The sequence below is a fragment of the Leucoraja erinacea genome, chromosome 22 (genome assembly GCF_028641065.1).
Source record: "Leucoraja erinacea ecotype New England chromosome 22, Leri_hhj_1, whole genome shotgun sequence".
In the NCBI taxonomy this organism is placed as follows: Eukaryota; Metazoa; Chordata; class Chondrichthyes; order Rajiformes; family Rajidae; genus Leucoraja; species Leucoraja erinaceus.
This window is the reverse complement of record NC_073398.1, coordinates 22,609,141-22,629,872: the sequence shown is the minus strand read 5'-3', so window position 1 is coordinate 22,629,872 and position 20,732 is coordinate 22,609,141. Positions and strand designations below refer to the sequence as shown.

The 20,732-nt window shown below is 40.9% G+C and overlaps 1 protein-coding gene across 16 annotated transcripts in view; it reads right to left on the bottom strand.

Moving 5' to 3' along the window:
• Positions 1–16,088, bottom strand: part of magi2a (membrane associated guanylate kinase, WW and PDZ domain containing 2a) — a 369,023-nt gene extending 352,935 nt beyond the window's left edge. For 9 of the 16 annotated variants that reach the window (XM_055653106.1, XM_055653107.1, XM_055653108.1 and 6 more), the window contains exon 1: positions 15,183–16,087. In XM_055653106.1, the coding sequence (XP_055509081.1) occupies positions 15,183–15,480 (298 nt within the window). In that variant the 5' untranslated portion in view covers positions 15,481–16,087. Of the gene's footprint in view, positions 1–15,182 lie in introns of all 16 variants that reach the window. The other 7 variants (XM_055653114.1, XM_055653115.1, XM_055653116.1 and 4 more) reach the window with 2 other exon arrangements.
• Positions 16,089–20,732: the final 4,644 nt, after the last annotated feature.

Genomic DNA, 20,732 nt, shown 5'->3' with positions numbered 1-20,732 from the left:
TTACAGTGAATATAGAGATGACTGACATTAACTATTAAGAAGGAAAACAAGTTGTTACTTTATTCATAAAATATGTTTTTCCTCAAAATTCTCTGTAAGTAATATCTGAAATATATGAAACATATCGGGCTGAGGGAATCTTCATGGTAGGCCATAGTGTTTTCTACCCATGGAAATCTGTATATAAAAAGATTAGCATTATCTCATCCCCAATGGACAGGTTAGCCACAGCATTTGTGCAAACATTTTTAACTCTATTTGTACAATGTTAATCAAGTTGGGCTGAGAACATAATTTGTGAGTCTGCAATGAAAGCAGTCAACTCAACATCACAATTTTTTCAGTCAAATTAATGTAATGTCAGCCCATCTATTCTATCATTTTCCAACAAACCACAACATAAAAGTGAAGATTTGCCAAGATAAACCAGTACCAGAAAAAGAACTCCAAAATCTATCTAAATGTCAGAAATACGCAAGTAGGTCACTTCTATCTTTCAACGAGAAACCAACACCCGCATTTCTCTTTTAGTGCACACAAATAGTTCAGGGCAAGTTGAGATGGATAGGTTTAGTGGCAATACTGGGTACATGTTAAGAGAAATAATAAAAAATGTCAGTATTTAAAAATCTAAACATTATATTACAATTCCGGATTTATTTTACTCAAATACCCCTAGGTGAAATACTCAGTACGGTAAACACTCGCTATAACAGACTATCCAGAGGAAGGTATTATCATTGTATGTTGTTGAAACAAAAAAATCTGCAGATGATTAATACACAAAAGGGCACAAAGTGCTGGAGTAGCTCAGCGAGTCAGGCTGCATCGCAGGAGAACATGAGGGGTGACGTCAAGACCCTTCTTTAGACTGATTCAGTCTGCAGAGTTACTCTAGCACTTTGTGTTGTTTCACCTTAAAACTAGGAACCGATGCCACTGGTCTGCACCGACGAACCCTTCCACACCGGTTGACGCAGCTCACACTGTAGCCCCTCGGCCATCAGCTCTTTCTGCAGGCCGCTGGCAACAACAAAATGCGCTCCATCACTGTAGGGCTCTCTCCCCTTTCACTTGATGCCACTTCCAAGGTGGAGTATGTCGGCGATGGGGGGGAAGAGAAGGAGGGGGAGGTAGTGGTGGCAGAGGGGAAGAAGGAAAGAGGCCGAGTGGTCAAAACTACAGGAGAAGGGGGAAGTGGTGGTTGAGTGGACAAAGTGAAGGAAGAAGTCGCAACTGGTGAGAGGGTAGGGAGTCCAAAGGTGCCAACCACGTCCTATAGGTGGTGGCGGCTTGAAGAAAGAGCTGTTCCCAGGGGTTACAATGTGAGCCGCAACAACAGCCAGACCGTGCGGTGAGGGAAAGACTTGCTGGTGCATCTTGCGAATGGGTGGGGGTCCTTGGAAGCCTGCTCTAAGCTGCAGGGCAGGCGGTGCAAGTCGGGGGTTCGTCCGCTATAACTGAAATCCGTTATAAAGAGGTCCATTAAAATAGTTTACTGCATTTAACTTTGTATTTGGCAGCACAAATCTGAAAATTTGTTTGCAAAGCTTGAGCCTTAATATTTAAAATTAAGTAGTCATCTGAAGAAGGGTCTTGATCCGAAACGTCAGCTATACATGTTCTCCAGAGATGCTGCCTGGCCCACTGAGTTACTCCAGTGTCCTTTTGTGTCAACCAGCATCTGCAGTTTGTTGTTTCTCCTTTTCTCTATATAAAATGCATATTTCTTCAACTCAAATTTAGTTAAATAATTTCATTTCTGATTAGATCCTTAAAATGTCCTTTGCATCATGTATAAACGTACAATTTGCATCCTAAAGAAGAACTTCCTTACCAGACGCTCACTAAGAAACATGATGACAGATTTATTAGCACTTTAGGTTAATGGATCAAGTGAGTGCCCGGCAATCACATTGAACTAAACGTTGTGTCTGCGTCTGTGATTATTATGTATATATAAATGATCAATTTAGGTGGTAGAAGCAATCAATAAAATATTAATTGTATTCTGATTTTATAAAAAAGGACTCATTACTTGATTTCCGAAATGCGGAAACAGTTTTACGCACTTTTTCTCACAAGCATTGTTTTGCACTGCCACATCTAGATACAACAAGCACCTGCATCTAAGTAGCACATTTTTAATGGAGGAAAAATTCCAAATATTTCAAGAAGCTATTTACTCAGCTGGATTAATTTACTATAAGCATTCGAGACAAATACAGCATATTAAGGACAGTAAAGAACGATGAAGCAACTTGGCTGACACTAGAGACTACAGTTGCTGGAATCCAGAACAGCAAGCAATATGCTTGAGAAACCCAGCTGGTTAAATGGTATCAATATGCCTCGTTCTTTGGTAACACTATTGTAATTACCCTTCCCTGGATTTTACACGTACCCAAGGACCAGTTTTATCCATAAATATCTGGAAAACCTGAAGAATGATGCCATTTTTTCTAGGTTGTCCTCTTCTCTAGTAGAACCATCTACATACTGTTTTAAGAAACTCATCTGGATGCACCAAACAAATTTTCCTCCATCTGAGCTGCTGGAACTAAACAAGTTGAACTTGTGGCTATTAGGAAGCCTCTCGTATAATTCCATCATAATGAACAAACCTTTTTTATTCCTGAATTCTACCCACAAGGTCTCATTCGATGAGGTCTCCAAGATATCCTGTCTAAGCAGCCGTGACATTCTCCACACTAATGCAACTTCCACACGTCTTTTACATCCCTCTTCATCACATCTGAAACATGTAAACCCTGGAAGGTTGGATCAGTACAGCTCCAACCACAAGCAAGAAGCTCAACATCATCCAGGCTAAAGTACCTCACTTAATTGGTATACCATCTGCCAACATATACCATTCTGTGGCATTTATCATTTACAAATAGCACTGCAGCCACTATCCTGGTACCTCCCACGCCCACAAATGCTAACACAAAAAAAAAGGGGGACTTGTCGCTTGGGAACATCAGAGCTTGAATATTCCCCTAAAAGTTGCACACCATTTTTACTTAGAAATGCAACTACGCCACCATTCGTCTAAATTTAAGTGTTTCCAACCCAAATGCAATGTGGGTATACCTTTACAAAATAAAAACTAATAGTTCAAGATGGTGGTAATTCAGGATAGCAATAAAAGTTGGCTTTGCTAACAATACCCTATCTCAAAAATTGAATAAAAAACAAAAACTGACATGTTCTGGGAAAGCAAAGAAATTCAGTACTATTTTTAAATAGATTACAAAATTGGCGTAGTACATCTTGTATGAACATGATCATAACATACAAGATCCAAAAGTGTGTACAGATAATAATGTAATATCAACCAGTTAATCCAATGAACATAAAATGAAAAATATCAAGAAACAAGTAAAAATTAAAAGTGGCAAATCAGGCAAAGGATCTCACTTCTGGTCAATGTTATAGCATACCTCTGTAAATAATCAACAAACATTTGGGGCAAAAAATATCACAGGGCCGCATAGCCTATCCAAATCAAACAAAGCATGACCCATATGTGCCATAACCTGCTAGCTACACAATTACATCAAATAGGAGAAAGAGCTTTAAAAATGTCAAGCTAGCTTGCAATAAATTCTCTTGGAATTAACATCTCCAACTTTCGAAGGCAATCAAGGAAACCCCAGGAGATTGCAGCAACCAGTTTTATCAAGTACAGCCCCTTTTACAATCTACTGTCTGATAGATTCTCAACTGCTTTTAAAAATTATTGATTCTGTATATTCCTTTGTATTAAAATAAATTCTGGGGGTAATTCATACATTTCCACAAAATAAATGATGTGTTACATTTGTCAATTCTTCAGCCACAATCATGAATTCATGAACAAAACACTTAGCATTCCTATATTCCATGCACCCTTAACGTCCCACTATCAGCAAGGTTGAACATTAAGAACATGAAACTTAACATATAAAGTTTAAGATGGTACCTCATACTTATTACTGCCATCATGTCTCTCACCAGTTAATAAATTAAAACTCTATACTTTTTAGAAATCGGACAGTTTAATTTGCTTTTTTCTTTTCTTTTTTTTTTTTTAAAACAGGATTTTGGTCACCGTGTTTGATCTATTTTAATAACCAGTGTTACAAGTGAAATTGGCAGAAAATATATTAGGACAACCCTGACAATAGGTTGATATTGTTGTTCAATGTCACTAGTTGCACCACTTCCACTTTGATGCAATGTTCACAGTAATATACCGCACAGTGAAGTATATGATCACTAGTATTGTGCAGGATTTCTGGTATGTATCGTGGATCTCATAATTGCAGAAAAATCTGGGTCATCTATATCTTGTGAATTAAATGCATAAAGCATAAATAGGTTACACTATGCACAAAGATTGGAAGTACCAGATGAGATTCATGAAGATTTTGAGTAAGATGGGAAGCAGCAGTATACTCCTGGATATTTAAAGACTGAAATTCATCCAAGTATGACAATTATAAATTTGAGCAAACGTTATTTGTTTCTTTGAATTGAGAATCACCTAATCCATTGGGTTTCAGAAAACAACAGGAGCCTGGAACAACTCTTTTCTGGATCTAACTATCTCCCCTCCCTACACCCTGACCGTTGGGCCCCGTTTCCCCAACGCAATATTCCACCACTCACCCATTCCAACACAACCCATTTCCACCACTCACTCGTTCCATCAAAGCAACCCGTTCCCCCAGCGCAATATTCCACCAACTGCACAGGCGTTCCTCATTTCCCCTCATCCCCCAAAACTACCTCCCCCTCTTCAATCCCCTTTCATTCCATCTCTTTTACTCTACCCGCAATCACTCCATTCCTCCATAACCCCTCTCCCCTCCCTACTCCCTCCTCTCCCTCTATCTGCTTAAATAACATTAAACAACAATCCTCTCCTCGTCCTCTCCCCCACTGCTGCCCTTTCTTTAATGTAAATGAAATCCCATTGTGATGTCATTGTCGGGTGGAGCACTGCTGACAGGCAGTTTATGTAAATGAGATCCCATTGTGACATCAAAGCTGTAACTACCACTGCAGCTTCAAGTGATTTTTCTCAAAGTGGGGTTTTGTAAAGTTGAAAATGTGAATAACTTGTAAAATATAATATCAATCTGAACAAAACTTGATACACCACACAACAGGACAATTATGAGTAAGGTGGGGCAAATATTGTAGCGCTATCCTGTACCGTTTTGTAGTAATATCAGGAAAACAGCCCTCACCCCTCACACACAGACACAGAAACAAACAAGGTGAGAGTTTTAGTAATATACTAGACCAAGTGCAGACCCGTTGGGTCTGATCCCCCAATGGTGTGATCCCCCAACCCAATATTCCACCATGCACCCGTCTCCTCCAATGGAACTAAAGCCATTCTCAAAAGTAAGATTCCAGCACTGCCCTGCCTCCCTCAGCAGTGGATTAAAAAAAAATCCAATGGCACCTCCCCTGCCTGCTGCAGCAGTGAAAAGTTCAGAGTGTTCCTGTCTTGCAACTTTGTTTCGAAGTGTGTTGGAAGCTGACATGTAAATGGAGAAGCCTGTTTATTTTTGAAATACTTGGGGGGGGGAGAAGGATTTGATTAAAAACGTGTACTTCAACACGACGAAATGTAATGAAGAGCGGATACTTAGAAAGAAAAGGGAAATCTTCAACACGATGAAATGTAATGACGGATACTTAGAAAGAAAAGCGAAATCTCTACCGAAATGGAAAAGATCTCGGAGATTGAGCGTCTGGATTGGGCGTGGCAGTGAATCAAAGGAAGAAATGCAGCCGGCAGCCGTACATGTAAATGGATCCATTCCGATTGGACATCTGCGAGCATCGGCCATTCCGATTGGACATCTGCGAGTATCGGGCACGAATCAAAAGGCAGAAAGGGATCCGGACGGCAGCCGGACAGATAGCCCCAGAGTTTTATAGATATATAGAAGATAGATACAAGTGGGACCCCTGTCCTTTGGGTCCCTGTCACACGGGAGGTCTAATCCCTCAACGCAACCCATTTCCCCAAGGCAATATTCCACCACTCACCCGTTCCCCCAATGCAACCCGTTCCCCCCAACGCAATATACCACCACTCACCCATAGCCCCCACGGTAGGCATGGTTCCCCAATGCAACCCGTTCCCCAACGTAGGATTCCACCACTCACCCGTTCCCCCAACGCAACACTTTCCGCCAACGCAATATTCCACCACTCACCTATAGCCCCATATCCTCCCTATTTTTAAACTTAAAAAAAAAAATGTTAGCACTTCCCGGCAGTACTTTTAAAAAAAAACAATTTCACTTCCTTTGCCTTCCCCAGCACTCCCTCTCCCTCCTGTTCAGCCTCACTCTGCCCCCTCCCCCTCCTGTTCAGCCTGACTCTGCCAGGACTGTGTTCTCTGATTACAACATTGTTGCAAATGAGATGTCAAAGCTGTAACTGCCAGCAATTGGCACTGAAGTGTTGAAGTGATTCTTTCTCAAAGTGGATTTTGTAAACTTAAAAACACGATGACTTGTAAAATATGTCAATCTGAATGAAACTTAGTGAAAACACATGCTGGCCCAATTGTAAGGTGGTGCAAAAATTTTAGCACTATCGTGTACCGTTTTGGCGTAATTTCAGGATCTCACATGCACGCAGACAGGCAAACATCCAAACAAGATGAGAGTTTTAGTAATATACTAGGCCAACTGGGACCCTTTCCTGTCACACGGGAGGCCTGGTCCCCCAACGCAACCCGTTCCCCAAGGCAATATTCCACCACTCACCCGTTTCCCCAATGCAACACGTTCCACCAACGCAATATTTCAGCATTCACCCATCGCCTCCAACTGCGCAGGGGCTGCTCATTTCGCCTTATTCAAAATTCAGTGTACTGTGACTTTAAAATATTTTATTTTATGCAATATTGTTGCACTTGCTAGTGCTGGCAGCCTGGCAGGACTGAGTGTGCAGAGATTGCAACATTGTTGTATAGTGAAGTCATAGCTGCAGAATTAAGATTCTTTTCTCAAATCTTGACTTTTCAAAATAAATAATATGAAATTACTTGAGAAATATGACATCAATCTGAAAGAAACATGACACATACCACCACAGAACAACGGCGAGTAAGGTGGTGCAAACGTTTTTGTGCTATCGTGTATAGTTTTGGTGTAATTTCAGGATCACGTAGATAGATAGATGCAAGATGAGCGTTTTAGTAATATATTAGACTAAGTGGGACCCGTTGGTCCAGCATCACATGGGAGGGCTAGTCCCCCAACGCAATATTCCACCTCTCCACCAATTCCAATATTGGTGGCCAGTGGGGGAGGACTTTCTGGAGCACTAGTATGGATGTTGTGGGCTGAAGGGACTGGTTTCCAGATGGCTAGTATGGACATTGTGGGCCTATTGAATTCTTGGGCTGGGGGCTCAGTCACTCAAGCCTGTTGCGCTGGCAGCTCACTCACTCATGGCTGGTGGGCTGGCAGTTGAATCTTTGCTATTCCTTAAAATTCCATTTCAAGCAGGGTGCAAGGGCATCAAATTCAAGTGCAGTTTCTTACCACTTCAAGCAGGGTGCAAGGCCACCAAATTCAAGTGCAGTTTCATACCATTTCAATCAGAGTGCAAGGCCACGAAAGCTGTTGGCTGCTCTATGGAATTCAAGGGAGAAGCCTGCCACATCCCACACACTAACCCCCCCCCACACACACACACACAGCGGGTCCGATCTAAGCTGTCAATGAAGACAGCAAAATGTTATTTTTTTTACTGTCTTTGAAATTCAAAGTTGATGTTAAGAATTAGTGATGTTAAGTGAGAACAATGGAATCAATAACCTGGAATCAATAACCTGGCAGGCTGGGGGAGAGCGGGGCTGGGGCGGGTCCAACAGGCAGGCTGGAGGGGGGGGGGGGGGGCAGGGCTGGGGGGGGGGGGGGGGGGGGGGGGGGCAGCAGGAAGGCTGGGCCTGGTGCAAAGGCGTTGTGAGGTCAGCAGCTGGGCAACCTTAATATTTTTTTTTTAAATGTCAGTTTGGTTATAAATTTTAGTAAATATCTCGGAAAATAATTGACCAAATGTATAGAGGATTGGATTTTTTGAAATCATACGGAAATTTCTACCAGAAGATGTAAAAATTTAACTGTTATTGTAACACCAACAGCTGGGCAGCAGTGGTGCGAGATGGCACTGTGACTTGTGCAGCAGTTTGATTTTAGTGGGACCACGTTAAGGTTCCAATCTCCCACCCCTGTCCCATTGTGATGTCATATCATACGTAAATGAGATCCATTGTGATTGGACATCTGTGAGGTGGCACTGACTCATGCAGCAGTTTGATTTTTTAATTTTTTGATGTTTTGTTAACAATTTTATTCAAAATCTGGGGGAATAATTGACCAAATCTAGAGAGGAATGGATTTCTGAAATCATAAGTTAAATCCCTACCGAGATATGTAAATATCTTCGCGTTTTGGCGCCTGGTTTTCGAAGAAATACGTTTCAAAGGCAAAATGACACACACCCACAGAGTTTTAAATACAATACGGTTTTATTCGTCACATTGCACATAAAGTGCAAGTGAAATGAATTTGTCAGCAGCGGTACAATGATAAAGAACACAAACACACTAAAAATGTAACACAAACATCCACCACAGCATTCATCACTGTGGTGGAAGGCACAAAATTTGGCCAGTCCCCCTCCAAAAGTATTTAAGAAGGAACTGCAGATGCTGGAAAATCGAAGGTACACAAAAAAGCTGGAGAAACTCAGCGGGTGCAGCAGCATCTATGGAGCGAAGGAAATAGGCAACGTTTCAGGCTGAAACCCTTCTTCAGACTGAAGAAACCCATCTGAAGAAGGGTTTTGGGCCGAAACATTGCCTATTTCCTTCACTCCATAGATGCTGCTGCACCTGCTGAGTTTCTCCAGCTTTTTTGTGTACCTCCTCCAAAAGTATATGGATATATATGGACACTAGACCAACCGGGACCCATTGGGTCCCTGTCACATGGGAGGCCTGATCCCCAACGTAACCCGTTCCCCAACGCAACATTTCACCACTCACCCATTCCCCCAACGCAACATTTCACCACTCACCCATTTCCCCATATTCCAACACTCACCATAGTCCCCAACTGCACAGGGGCTGCTCATTTCACCTTACTCAAAATTCACAAACTGAAGGGAGCGACAGTCAACTGCCACAGATACGAATAATGTCATACACAAGGGCAGATGCTGGTTGACAAAAAGTGAACACACAATGCTGGAGTAACACAAAGACGCAGCAGAATTGTGGAAACGTCATCCCATCACCTATTCCTTTTCTCCAGAGATGCTGCCTGTCCTGCTGAGTTAAAGAGTGCCCACGGTAGACGCACGAATCACTACGGTAAACTCATGGGCTACTACGTTCTTACAATGAGTTTAAAATGTAACATTTTTACTTCAAGAGTAAATTTGACTCGTGGAAATCTTTCATCATGTTGAAAGATTTTCACGAGTTAACAAGTTTCCCGAGTACCTGCCGTTAGCATTACGAGTTCCGACGTTCCCGCTATGTTAATTCTACGTGATTACCATGAGTTTGATTTGTTTTAAGCTCGGCATCACTCGTGGGTGGACTCGCACCGTGAGACAGAGCCAATAGCAAAATTGTAGTTTGCCATTGCATTTGCTAGTGATGGAAGCCTGGCAGGACTGAGTGTGCCGAGATTGCAACATTTTATGTAACTTTGTTGCAAGCTAGGCCAGCAAGGATTTAGCTGTTAAATTCTTCTAAAACTTGAATTTTTACACTTTAAAATTATGAATAACTCGTAAAATAGAAGATCTGAACAATAGGAACAACCACGGGACAAAGGCGAGTAAGGTGGCGCACATTTTTTAGCGCTACTGTGTACCGTTTTGGCGTAGATACCATCTCAATCACACACACACACACAAACAAGACGAGACATCTGACCTTGCACCCTGCTTGAAATGGAATTTCAAGGAATAGCCGTGAGTCAGCTGCCAGCCCACCAGTCATGAGTAAGCTGCCAGCACAAATGGCTTGAGTGACTGAACCGCCGGCCCAAGAATTCATTCGGCCCACAATGTCCATACTAGCCCTCTGTGGTGATGGAGGGAAGTTTCCTTTTGCTGCTCCCACTGCTCTGCTCAGAAACCCATGTGTTATTTCAGAGAGTAACTCACATAGTCATGGTGAAGCCTCTGATAACCCTGCCACTGCTGCTGTTTTGCAGTTGTGACCCTCTGGGCACACATAGTGTACAGTTCATTAAATTGGCAGAGGAGGGACCATTGCTGTTGCGTGTGGGAATGTAATGTTAGCCCTGGATTTTAACATGACCGCACTTGAGTGGTACTTGAAGTTATGGCCACAAAAGTACAACAACAGCTCCGCTGCCTCATAAGACCAAGAAAATTCAGCATGGTTCCAAGAACTCTTACTAACTTCTACAACTGATGCACTGTCAAAAGCATTCTATCAGGATGCATCACAGATTGGTTTGGCAACAACTCTGCACAACAGCACAGGACATTGCAGAGAGTTGTGAATGTAGCCCTGTGCATCATACAGATCCATCATCGACTCTATCTGTACTTCACGCTGCCTTGGGAAAGCAGCCTAAATAGTTAAGGATCTTTTTCACCCGTCATCTATTTCAGCTTAAAAGCATGTACAGCAAGATTCAGGAACAGCTTCTTCCCCACTGTTATCGGACTACTGAACGGTTCTCACTTGTGATAGGTGTAGTTCTGATCTACCAGCCTCCCTCATTCGGTCTTTGAAAATTTTCTTTGTAACAGTAATGCTTTGTTGCTTTAGCACTATATTCTACACTCTGGTATTTTTCTCATTGCGCTACCTATTGCAAATGTGTAGTATGATTTGACTAAATAGCACACAAAGCTTTTTAATGTATCTTGGTACATATCACAGTAATAAACCAAAACACTGCAAAGGTGTATAAAGGAATAATTATTTGTGAACCAAGTGAATGTTTACTCTGGCAAATGAAAGACAAACTGTGTTAGATACAGTTAACTGCTATAAGAATTAGAGAACCAAAGGTAAAGGGGAATATCGTGAAAAAGATATAATGGCAGATAACAGTTGTGTGCAAATGTTAATACCACCTTATAATGACCCTTCTAAGAGGGCAAAATCCCTTAAGAATGATAACAATTTAAAATTGTAATGGGATGCAAGTGTACTCAATTACTTTTGTAGCACAAAAGCAAATTGTTGAGCATGACAAGACAAAATAAGTAATTTAACACAAGTATATTTTTACCCAAGCTATTTCTTCTACTCCCACTCACTTGCTGTCCATACAAGTTTGCAAGATTTAAAGGTTCAATTGGTTTTGTTATCTCCTTCCCCATTTCAACAGCCATCCTAAATGATCAGTGAACCTTTATTCAAAACCCCAAATTTTGAGATATATCCAATTTTCGTCCCGATAACAAAACACATAATTTTGTATTTTCATCTCTAATTTGCATGATGTGCTAGCCTGTTTCCTTGCCATCTTGAAGGGTAAAAGCTTATTTTGTCCCGTACTCATCAATTTTCTCACAACAGCTTAATCAGGGCAATAGAATATAAAGGGACAACACAGCTCTTAGGGATCAAGACTCATGCTTACTCTGAGGGCACCTCAATCATGCTGTGATTTTGTTAAAATGTTAAATAGATTCAGAATAAATTTATAGCTCAAAAGCAAGCAGCTGTGGACCATAAAAAGTAATAAATATTATTTAATAGTAATCTATAACCTCATGGCCTAGCATATTCCATTCTCTTTTAGTCAAGCAGTGGTCTAACCTTGGCCCAATTAGTATTTAGAAGATCATGCTAGGACCAGTACCAGCAGTACTTTAAAATAAGTTGTAAACCTGATGAAATTACAGAGCCCACATACAGATTAAATAGCAGAAGCAAATTTCTGGAAAATTAATTAAGTAATGAACAACTCAAATCAAAGTCCTACCCTATTGTTAAATGCAGCAATGAATGGTGAAAAACAATCAAATAACCAAAGGGAAGAGGAAGATCAGTGAACACACCATTGTAAATGATGATAGACCAACAAAGACAAAAGGCAAAGCAGAAGCACCTGCAATCAACCAACGATGCTCAATGAATAATCCATCTCAGCATTCTTGAATTACCCCAACATCACAAAAGGCGACCTTCAGCCAATTCAATTCACTATACTTGTTATCTAGCAATTGCTTGATGTGTAGGGTACAGCAAAAGCAAATGGCTCCAATAATAACTTGAATAACATGCTGAGGAACTATGCTCTGCCCATCCTGAAATGTCACCTATTCATTTTCTCTAGAGATGCTGCCTGGCCCACTGAATTACTCCAGCATTCTGTGTCTATCTTAGAGGCAAGCCACGGCCAGACCCACCAGCAAGCCCGGACTGCTGCCACCAGGTCCAGATGCGGACAGCTCTTCCACTTGACCCAATATATGGCTATTAGATAGACACAAAATCTCGAGTAACTCAGTGGGATAGGCAGCATCTCTGGAGAAAGAATGGGTGTTATTTATTTCACCCAAATTTCTGGCAAAGATCTCTATCAAGGTTAAGCCAAGCAATTTCCTTTTGATATTTTATCGCATAATCATCAGCATCATCGGCCTGGATCGATCGCCTCAACGCAGAGGGATAACAAGGAGGGAAGAGACAGAGACGGAGACTTTGCCTCCATCACAGTGAGGATGTGCTTGGTGAACTCACTGTGGTGGATGTTTAATTTGTGTTTATTGTATGTTTTGTTATTATTGATTCTGTGTATGACTGCAGGCAACATAATTTCGTTCAGACCAAAAAGTCTGAATGACAATAAAGGATCTATCTATCTATCCTAAGTATTACCATTGACCAGAAAATTAATTAGACTAGCTACATAAACAACGCTTGGTACCAAACCCTTTTAACAATCTATAAAGTACATCAATAGTAAGGAATATTTTTCACTTGTATGAATACATTGCTGCTCCAATTGTACTCATGGCCCTCAACACCATCCAGTCTTTCTTCCACCCTCAACATTAATTCCCTCTGCAATTAGAAGAAGCTTGCTGTCTTCTTCTGCAACTACCTGTACATCTAATTCTACATCCAGAGGAAAATGGTAATAGAGAAAATTATCACCTTCAACTTTGCTCCAAGTTACACATCATTATAATTCAGAAATATTGTTGTTCCTTCATCGTAGCCACATATCTTAAATCACAATTTACATCTTCGTAGGTTTCAAATTTATCCAATATTTCACTTTTGGGCTCTGTAAACATATTATTAGTTTTATATTTGTGTTTATTGACACTTTGAGTTATTTAAAAACACATAAGGGATACACCATCATTCAGCGTAACTAAATCAAAATTGATGATAATGAAATTTAGAACCACATTATTTTGTGGTTTCCCTTAATTATCCCTATAATAAAACCTCTATTTTCTATTCTTAAATCATAGCACCTTTAACTTTTTGCCCAATTTCTGCCCACACATTCACTTTTTTTAAAAACTATTTTCACCACCATCACGCCACTGAATGGTGTATGTTACATCTGGGATTGCTTGGTAGTCTTTATGGGAGTTTTGAAAGTCACATTTCACATTCTCACAATAGAAATGAATGAAAATGTAAATTCAGCATGGTTGACATTTATTACACCAAGATTTATTAGTGAGTAAAAATGGATTTTTCAGGTTGGCCTTCAGGGTTGCTTTTTCATTTTGCATTGATTAAAATGTTTTAATAATCAAGTCCTACATGCATGAAATGTAATTCAAGCCACAACTACAAGTCCCAACATAGATTCACATGAAACATTATTCACCCAGATAAGTTTTGAGAAACTGCTTTTACCCATACCTTTTACCATTTCTCAGCCACAAGAACAAATCTGTTATAAATTCTTAGTCATCAGATATCAAATATATAGTTTATCAAATATATTTTAAATTGCAAGTTAATGGTATCCACTTAATATAATTAATGTTCTGTTTATTATGTTTCCCTGAAACTGATCAAAAGTGACCTGGTATACAGAAATGTGTTGTTTTCTTCTGCTTAACAAGTTTTTTCAATAACTCGAACACTAGTTTTATAGATAAATATACACATATTGGATACAATACTGGAAAAAAATTAGGAGAACCAGTGTTTACAAGTTCCCTTACAAGTCAACATTACTTTTAATGCTATTGTCTACTTTTCTTTGAAACTATTAATGTAATTAAATGGAATCATAAAGTTATTCAGCACAGAAACAGGCGATTTAATCCAACTCAACAGTGTCGACCAAGATGCCCTATCTAACCTTGTCCATTTACCTGAGTTTGGCCCATATCTCTCTCAGGTTTTCCTATCCATGTACCTGCCCGAATGTCTTTTAAGTGGTATTATTGTACCTGGCACATACACCCACCAACGTGTGTGAAAAAGTTGTTTCTCAGGATCCTATTAAATATTTCCTCTTCCGTTAAACCTATGGTCTCTAGTTCTTGATTTCCCCACTGGGAAAATACTGTATTCATCCTACAAACATGATTATTGGTTATTTCAATCAGCAACATAACTATAGCCAATTCTTTCATTTCTGTGATTTTTGAGGCAAATCGTATTTTGTATAACCAGAATCCCTGAACAAGCAATTAATGAAAATATATAGGTACTAAACTATTACTTATTAACCAAAGCTAATATATTCAAAATTACAAATAATCCAAAAGCCTGCCATTGCACACACACATAACATTACCATACACACTGGACACTCGGCACAACATGTACACAACGATACTGTACTGTCGATTTATCAACCAATTTGACCAATTAATTAAAATGGGAAAAACAGTTAATTATTGGCAAGAAAACTTTGCCCTCTAACTTCCAGTATTTTAACTGCATTATTTTGCAATAAATTATGTCAAAACATACTTTTAACAACCACAAAAAATAAAATTCACTTTTGACTATTGCGAGTATTACTGTTATGGTTTAGCATCAGATAAACACAGTTTAAATAACGTCGCGTTATTTACGATAAACAGATTATTTACATATTATAGCACTGGAAAACATATACTGGCTCCAAATGAGAAATTGACAGTTATTTACTGGAAGATAAGCATACCTTGTTTCACACACTTCAAACGAATTGGGTCCTTACAATGCTTGATCACAGCCAATACATCTCTGATAGTGAGTCCAGATACTGCTTTGTCATTGACTTCCAACAACAAATCATCAGAATGCAGTTTTCCGACCTGGTAGATTATTTTGTTTTGTTTCATTTCTCCCAGATAGGAGAACAGACCATTCTCAGCGCCACCTTTGATTTCCAAATTAAGTTCCCCATCCTTATCTCTACATATCAGAGTTTCGTGGACTTTATTAGTCCAGTGACTTTTCTTTTTTAATACCTTGGACATCGTTGCTGCAGCAACCTGCAGTCTTGGGTTTGAAGAAGAGGGCGTGAGACAACACTGGGGGGTTAAAAACTACACCAGATGCCCGACAGAGTTGTCAGAATAGTCCGGAACCTTGGAGGTGACAGCGGAAAATGCAACTTTACTTGACATATCCATAGAGCCCGTTTTAATGATGGTCATAATGGAAGAATCGATTAGTGAATGGTGAGGGAGACAGAGGCCTGTGGCAGATTTCCAGGTTTAAAATGCATACTCCTCACACATACTCATAACAGCAATTTCTCTCCTAGCGCCGCTGCCCTCGGAGAACACGCATTTCTGTCCCTTCACGGAGTAAACAGCTGACACCGAGCGGTAATGACGGTGGAGTTCCTCCTCCATCGCGAAACCCCCACACACAATACTTAAATAAGATGCGTGGGCTTTAAAGAAACAAGCAGATTTGGGGAGGCGGCCGGCGGTGGGGGAGTGCGGATGCAGGGTGGGGTGCGTTGCGCGGATATCCCCGGGGGGCTCGCTCCGCTCCCGGTCCCATCCACACAAGACAACTGAATCCGCTTCCAAGTTGCTCGAACTTCATTCGCGCTCGCGCTGCAGCCCCGGTCCAATCGTCGACAACGAGCCCCAGGGTCGCGCGCGCGCACGCACGTGCCGCCTCGCGCACGGCGGTTGGGGAGCTGGTGGGCGAGAGACGAGCGGGCGCGCGCATCTTCGCGCACGGTTCAGGAGGGGCGAGCGCGGGCACGCGCAGGGCGGAGGGGGCGGGGGCGGGCACGCGCAGTGCACGAGGGGGGCGGGCGGGCACGCGCAGGGCGATTGAGGAGGGGGCGGGCGGGCACGTGCAGGGCGATTGAGGAGGGGGCGGGCGGGCACGCGCAGTCTCGCGCACGGCGGTTGAGGAGCTGGTGGGAAGACAGGCACGAGCCGGTCGCGTCACCGCGCCATTCCACCGCCCGCGCCGCAACTCGCAGCGAGTAAGTGCAATCTCAGCGACGGGCTGCTGTTTCTGTTCTCCTCACGTCTTTCTTTCTTCATACATTAATGAAGAGGCCCCTATTTAATAAATAAAGCGTCAATGGCGGCTCTTCAATTATTTAAATCGTCACCAACTATCTTTCTTATCCTTCATCGATGTTGTCAGTGACGCAGCAGAAGCGCTTTGAGTGTTCCTGATATGATGAAGGTGCATTTCTATTAGACATCTTCAGTGACGGCTCAAAAGGGGAAGTTATTGTGTGCAACTTAATGTCTGCACACTGCAGTCACCAGCAAAAATGGCTTGAGTGCACCTGATATGATGAAGGCGCATCTATCTCTGTTAGAGGTCTTCTGTGATGGTTCAAAAGGGGAAATCACTGTGCAACTTAATGCCTGCGCACTGCAGTCACCTTCGATGAAACTGGTCCCGGTACCAGCGTTCTGTGAATTCAGTGGTGGAAGTGGAAGAATTGGGATGGTTCACCTTTGCTCAGAAGGTGAATGATTAAAACTTGAGAAATAAACATCAAAAAATTGTGGCTGAGTTGTGGATTCAAAATTGTGGAAAAATAACTACTTTTATTTCGGTGATACCAATCAGCAGATGTCACTGTTATTAGGGAGAAAACAGTGTAAGCTACATCAACAGTACATTTTTGTGAAATATTAAAGACATGCTATGCGGTGCTTGTCTTGTGTTTTACCTAAGTAAATTTAATTGCAGTTTTTATTCAATTCATATGTTCATTGTTCCAATCCCTATAACCGATCAGTTTGATCCGTGGGATCTGCACCAGAAATAGTTGAAGTTTGGGATTGAGCAATAAGACATCGTGTATAGTCTGCCCAAAACGTGTCGGTCTTCCAGTGTAAGGAACGAATACTGCCAACTGGTACATTGCAAGGTACAAGAGTACATGCTGGGGAATGCACTAAAGTTTAATGCATCCACTGCAACAGCTTTGTGGGAAATAACTAATTGTCTAGGGTCATGTGCCACTGGATGTTGAGGATCTGGGTCCTGTGTACCAGCCTGTCAACCACTTCATGGGTATATTGTTTAAGGAGGAAACATGAGTTACATTGGGGTATTGGTTTATTATTGTCACGTGTGAAGGAGATATAGTGAAAAACTTTGATTTCATCCTTAGCATATGAGAGGTCCATTCAAGAATCTGATAACAGTGGTGAAGAAACTGTTCCTAAATCCTGTGGTACCTGAATGTATTGAATTGTTGGTATAATAAATGAAGGAGGATACATTTACCAGTTGTATATCCTGCCTATTATGAGTAAACTATATATTTGATATAAAATAAAGTCCTGGTAGTGGCTGGGACAGAGATCAAAGACCCCAGGGACAGACCAGAAAATCTGCAATATTGAAATTTCACCTAATTTGCCAATTTTACTTTAGCTCGCTCTACTTTCATGCACTCACATGTGTCCCGATTTTGTTTTTAAATACTAGTCTTGGACCCAATCTTCTTCAAGCTGAATGTAAATTCAATCATGTTATGATTGCTGCCAGCTCAATGTTCCTTCTTAAACTGCCAGCTTCAGTCTATCCAGCGGAGAGACATGGATTTTGTGTTGAAGTTAGGAGCTATAGAAAATAACACATCTCACACTGTGAAAACTAATTATGAAGTTTATAAGGGGTATAAATAAGTTGGTAAGGTATAGGTTGGTTTGCCAAAAAAATAAATCCTTCCTTTTAGCGTTCATGTTATGGTGTTCATGAAATACTGTGAATTCAGAGTAGGTTTGAGTGAGTGAGCACATTAGAAAAATAGAAATGATTGATGTCTTATCAGTAATTTGTATTGAAAACATCTGGAGATTTCAGAGGTCCAAAGTGAGAAATCTGAATTCTGAACATAATGGAAACTAGGGAGAAGTGGTTATAAGTGGGCTTAGAGACAAATTCAGCGGAAGAAGTGTTTAGTGTCAAACTGATTTAAAATCAACGAGGATAGTGGGGTTGATCAGAAAATCAGAAATAGGAAAGCTGGAGAAAAAGATTTGGATTACAGAAAAGTAAAGATCCGGAAATGTGTATTTAAAAGTTACTGATACTTTTGATCCTTAACATCTGAGAGGTAGAAACACTGTTTTTAAAGTGGGGATATGGAGAAGGCTGAGGTGGAAGTGCAGATCATGAAGGCATTGAATAGTGAGTCTGTGAGGCTGAAGAAACATGAAGAGCATGCACATGAGCACGGAATACAATCACATCCTTAGGAAATGAAAACATTTCATAAAAAAATAATTGGAAATACTTCAACCATTCAGAAGCATGATTAATATTGGAGGACAGTAATATAAGATAGTTATCAAGAAGTCGTGAAATGGTGAAGCTCACTACCACACGTAATATAGATTCATTTGAAGGAGTGGTGGACAAACATGAGGGAGAAGGAATAGAGAGTTATGCTGATCCGTTTGGAAGAGCAGACAGGAGGTTGCGAATGGTATGTTGGCTTTCATAGCAAGAGGATTTGAGTATAGGAGCAGGGAGGTTCTACTGCAGGTGTACAGGGTCTTGGTGAGACCACACCTGGAGTATTGCGTGCAGTTTTGGTCTCCAAATCTGAGGAAGGACATTATTGCCATAGAGGGAGTGCAGAGAAGGTTCACCAGACTGATTCCTGGGCTGTCAGGACTGTCTTATGAAGAAAGACTGGATAGACTTGGTTTATACTCTAGAATTTAGGAGATTGAGAGGGGATCTTATAGAAACTTACAAAATTCTTAAGGGGTTGGACAGGCTAGATGCAGGAAGATTGTTCCCGATGTTGGGGAAGTCCAGGACAAGGGGTCACAGCTTTAGGATAAGGGGGAAATCCTTTAAAACCAAGATGAGGAGAACTTTTTTCACACAGAGAGTGGTGAATCTCTGGAACTCTCTGCCGCAGAGGGTAGTTGAGGCCAGTTCATTGGCTATATTTAATAGGGAGTTAGATGTGGCCCTTGTGGCCAAGGGGATCAGAGGGTATGGAGAGAAGGCAGGTACGGGATACTGAGTTGGATGATCAGCCATGATCATATTGAATGGCGGTGCAGGCTCGAAGGGCCGAATGGCCTACTCCTGCACCTAATTTCTATGTTTCTATTTCTATGTTTCTATGTTGCTCGATTAGAAAGTAAAGGCCAACATAGATGGGATGAATGGCATTTCCATACTTGTTATTTTGCGCATGAAACATCCTGATCTCGAGATTCTTCAGTCTTTATGCAGTATAGCAACCAATTTGATCATTTCTAATTTTATCACATTAGATGATCTGTGCTAAGATAGGAGTAGGAAAAACTGATTCCTCAAAAAGTTCAATTAAAGTATTTTTAAGGAAACATTTTAAATAATCTTTTTAAATAAATAATTGCATACAGCTACTTCTTGAAACATTAATCCCCATCTTATAGCGCAAGATTATTTGCTGGACTGGGCCACGTTTTGCGCAAAATTATTTTTTACACAGAGAGTGGTGAATCTGTGGAATTCTCTGCCACAGAAGGTAGTTGAGGCCAGTTCATTGGCCATGATCATATTGAATGGCGGTGCAGGCTCGAAGAGCCGAATGGCCTACTCCTGCGCCCATTTTCTATGTTTCTATGTACATTCTCTAATTGGGAATGAACATTAGGACTTATTTCTATATACCACAGGAGAGAAATAAAAATATGTTCACTTGTGTTGGTCTGAATATGTATTGTGTCTTTGAACCGCTTTACTGGATCATTTAAAGTGGCCTTATAAGTTCAAAACACACTGCTGATCTTCACTACATATAAAAATGAGTAAAACAATTTTCTAAACTTTAATACATATTAATGTTTTAAAATTAACCTGTATAACTTAAATGTGTTAAATACATTTATGGTTTACTTTCAGTTTTCTAAATGTTTTTGACCATCAGAAGTCATAAAGGTAACATGATGGCCTGTGGATGGGATCTTAATGTCAGCCACTTGTAACCTATTGGTTAATTGCACCTGCTCAGCAGTGGCACTGAGAGAATGTTAGAAAGCACATGATGCAGCCACAGGACCAGCAGTGGTGGAGTTTGGGGTAGGGAACGATGGTGTAGGGTTCGAAAGTTGAGGGGAGTGCAAATGCAAAACGTGGCCCAGTCCAGCAAAATGGAGCCCTTATTTCATGTGTGAGAGATCCCCAAAAGCTTTACAGCCAATGCGATACTTCAGAAACATGTCATTTTGTGTAATAAATGAAATCATACAGCAGTAAAATGTAAACAGTTTAGCGAAAGAAA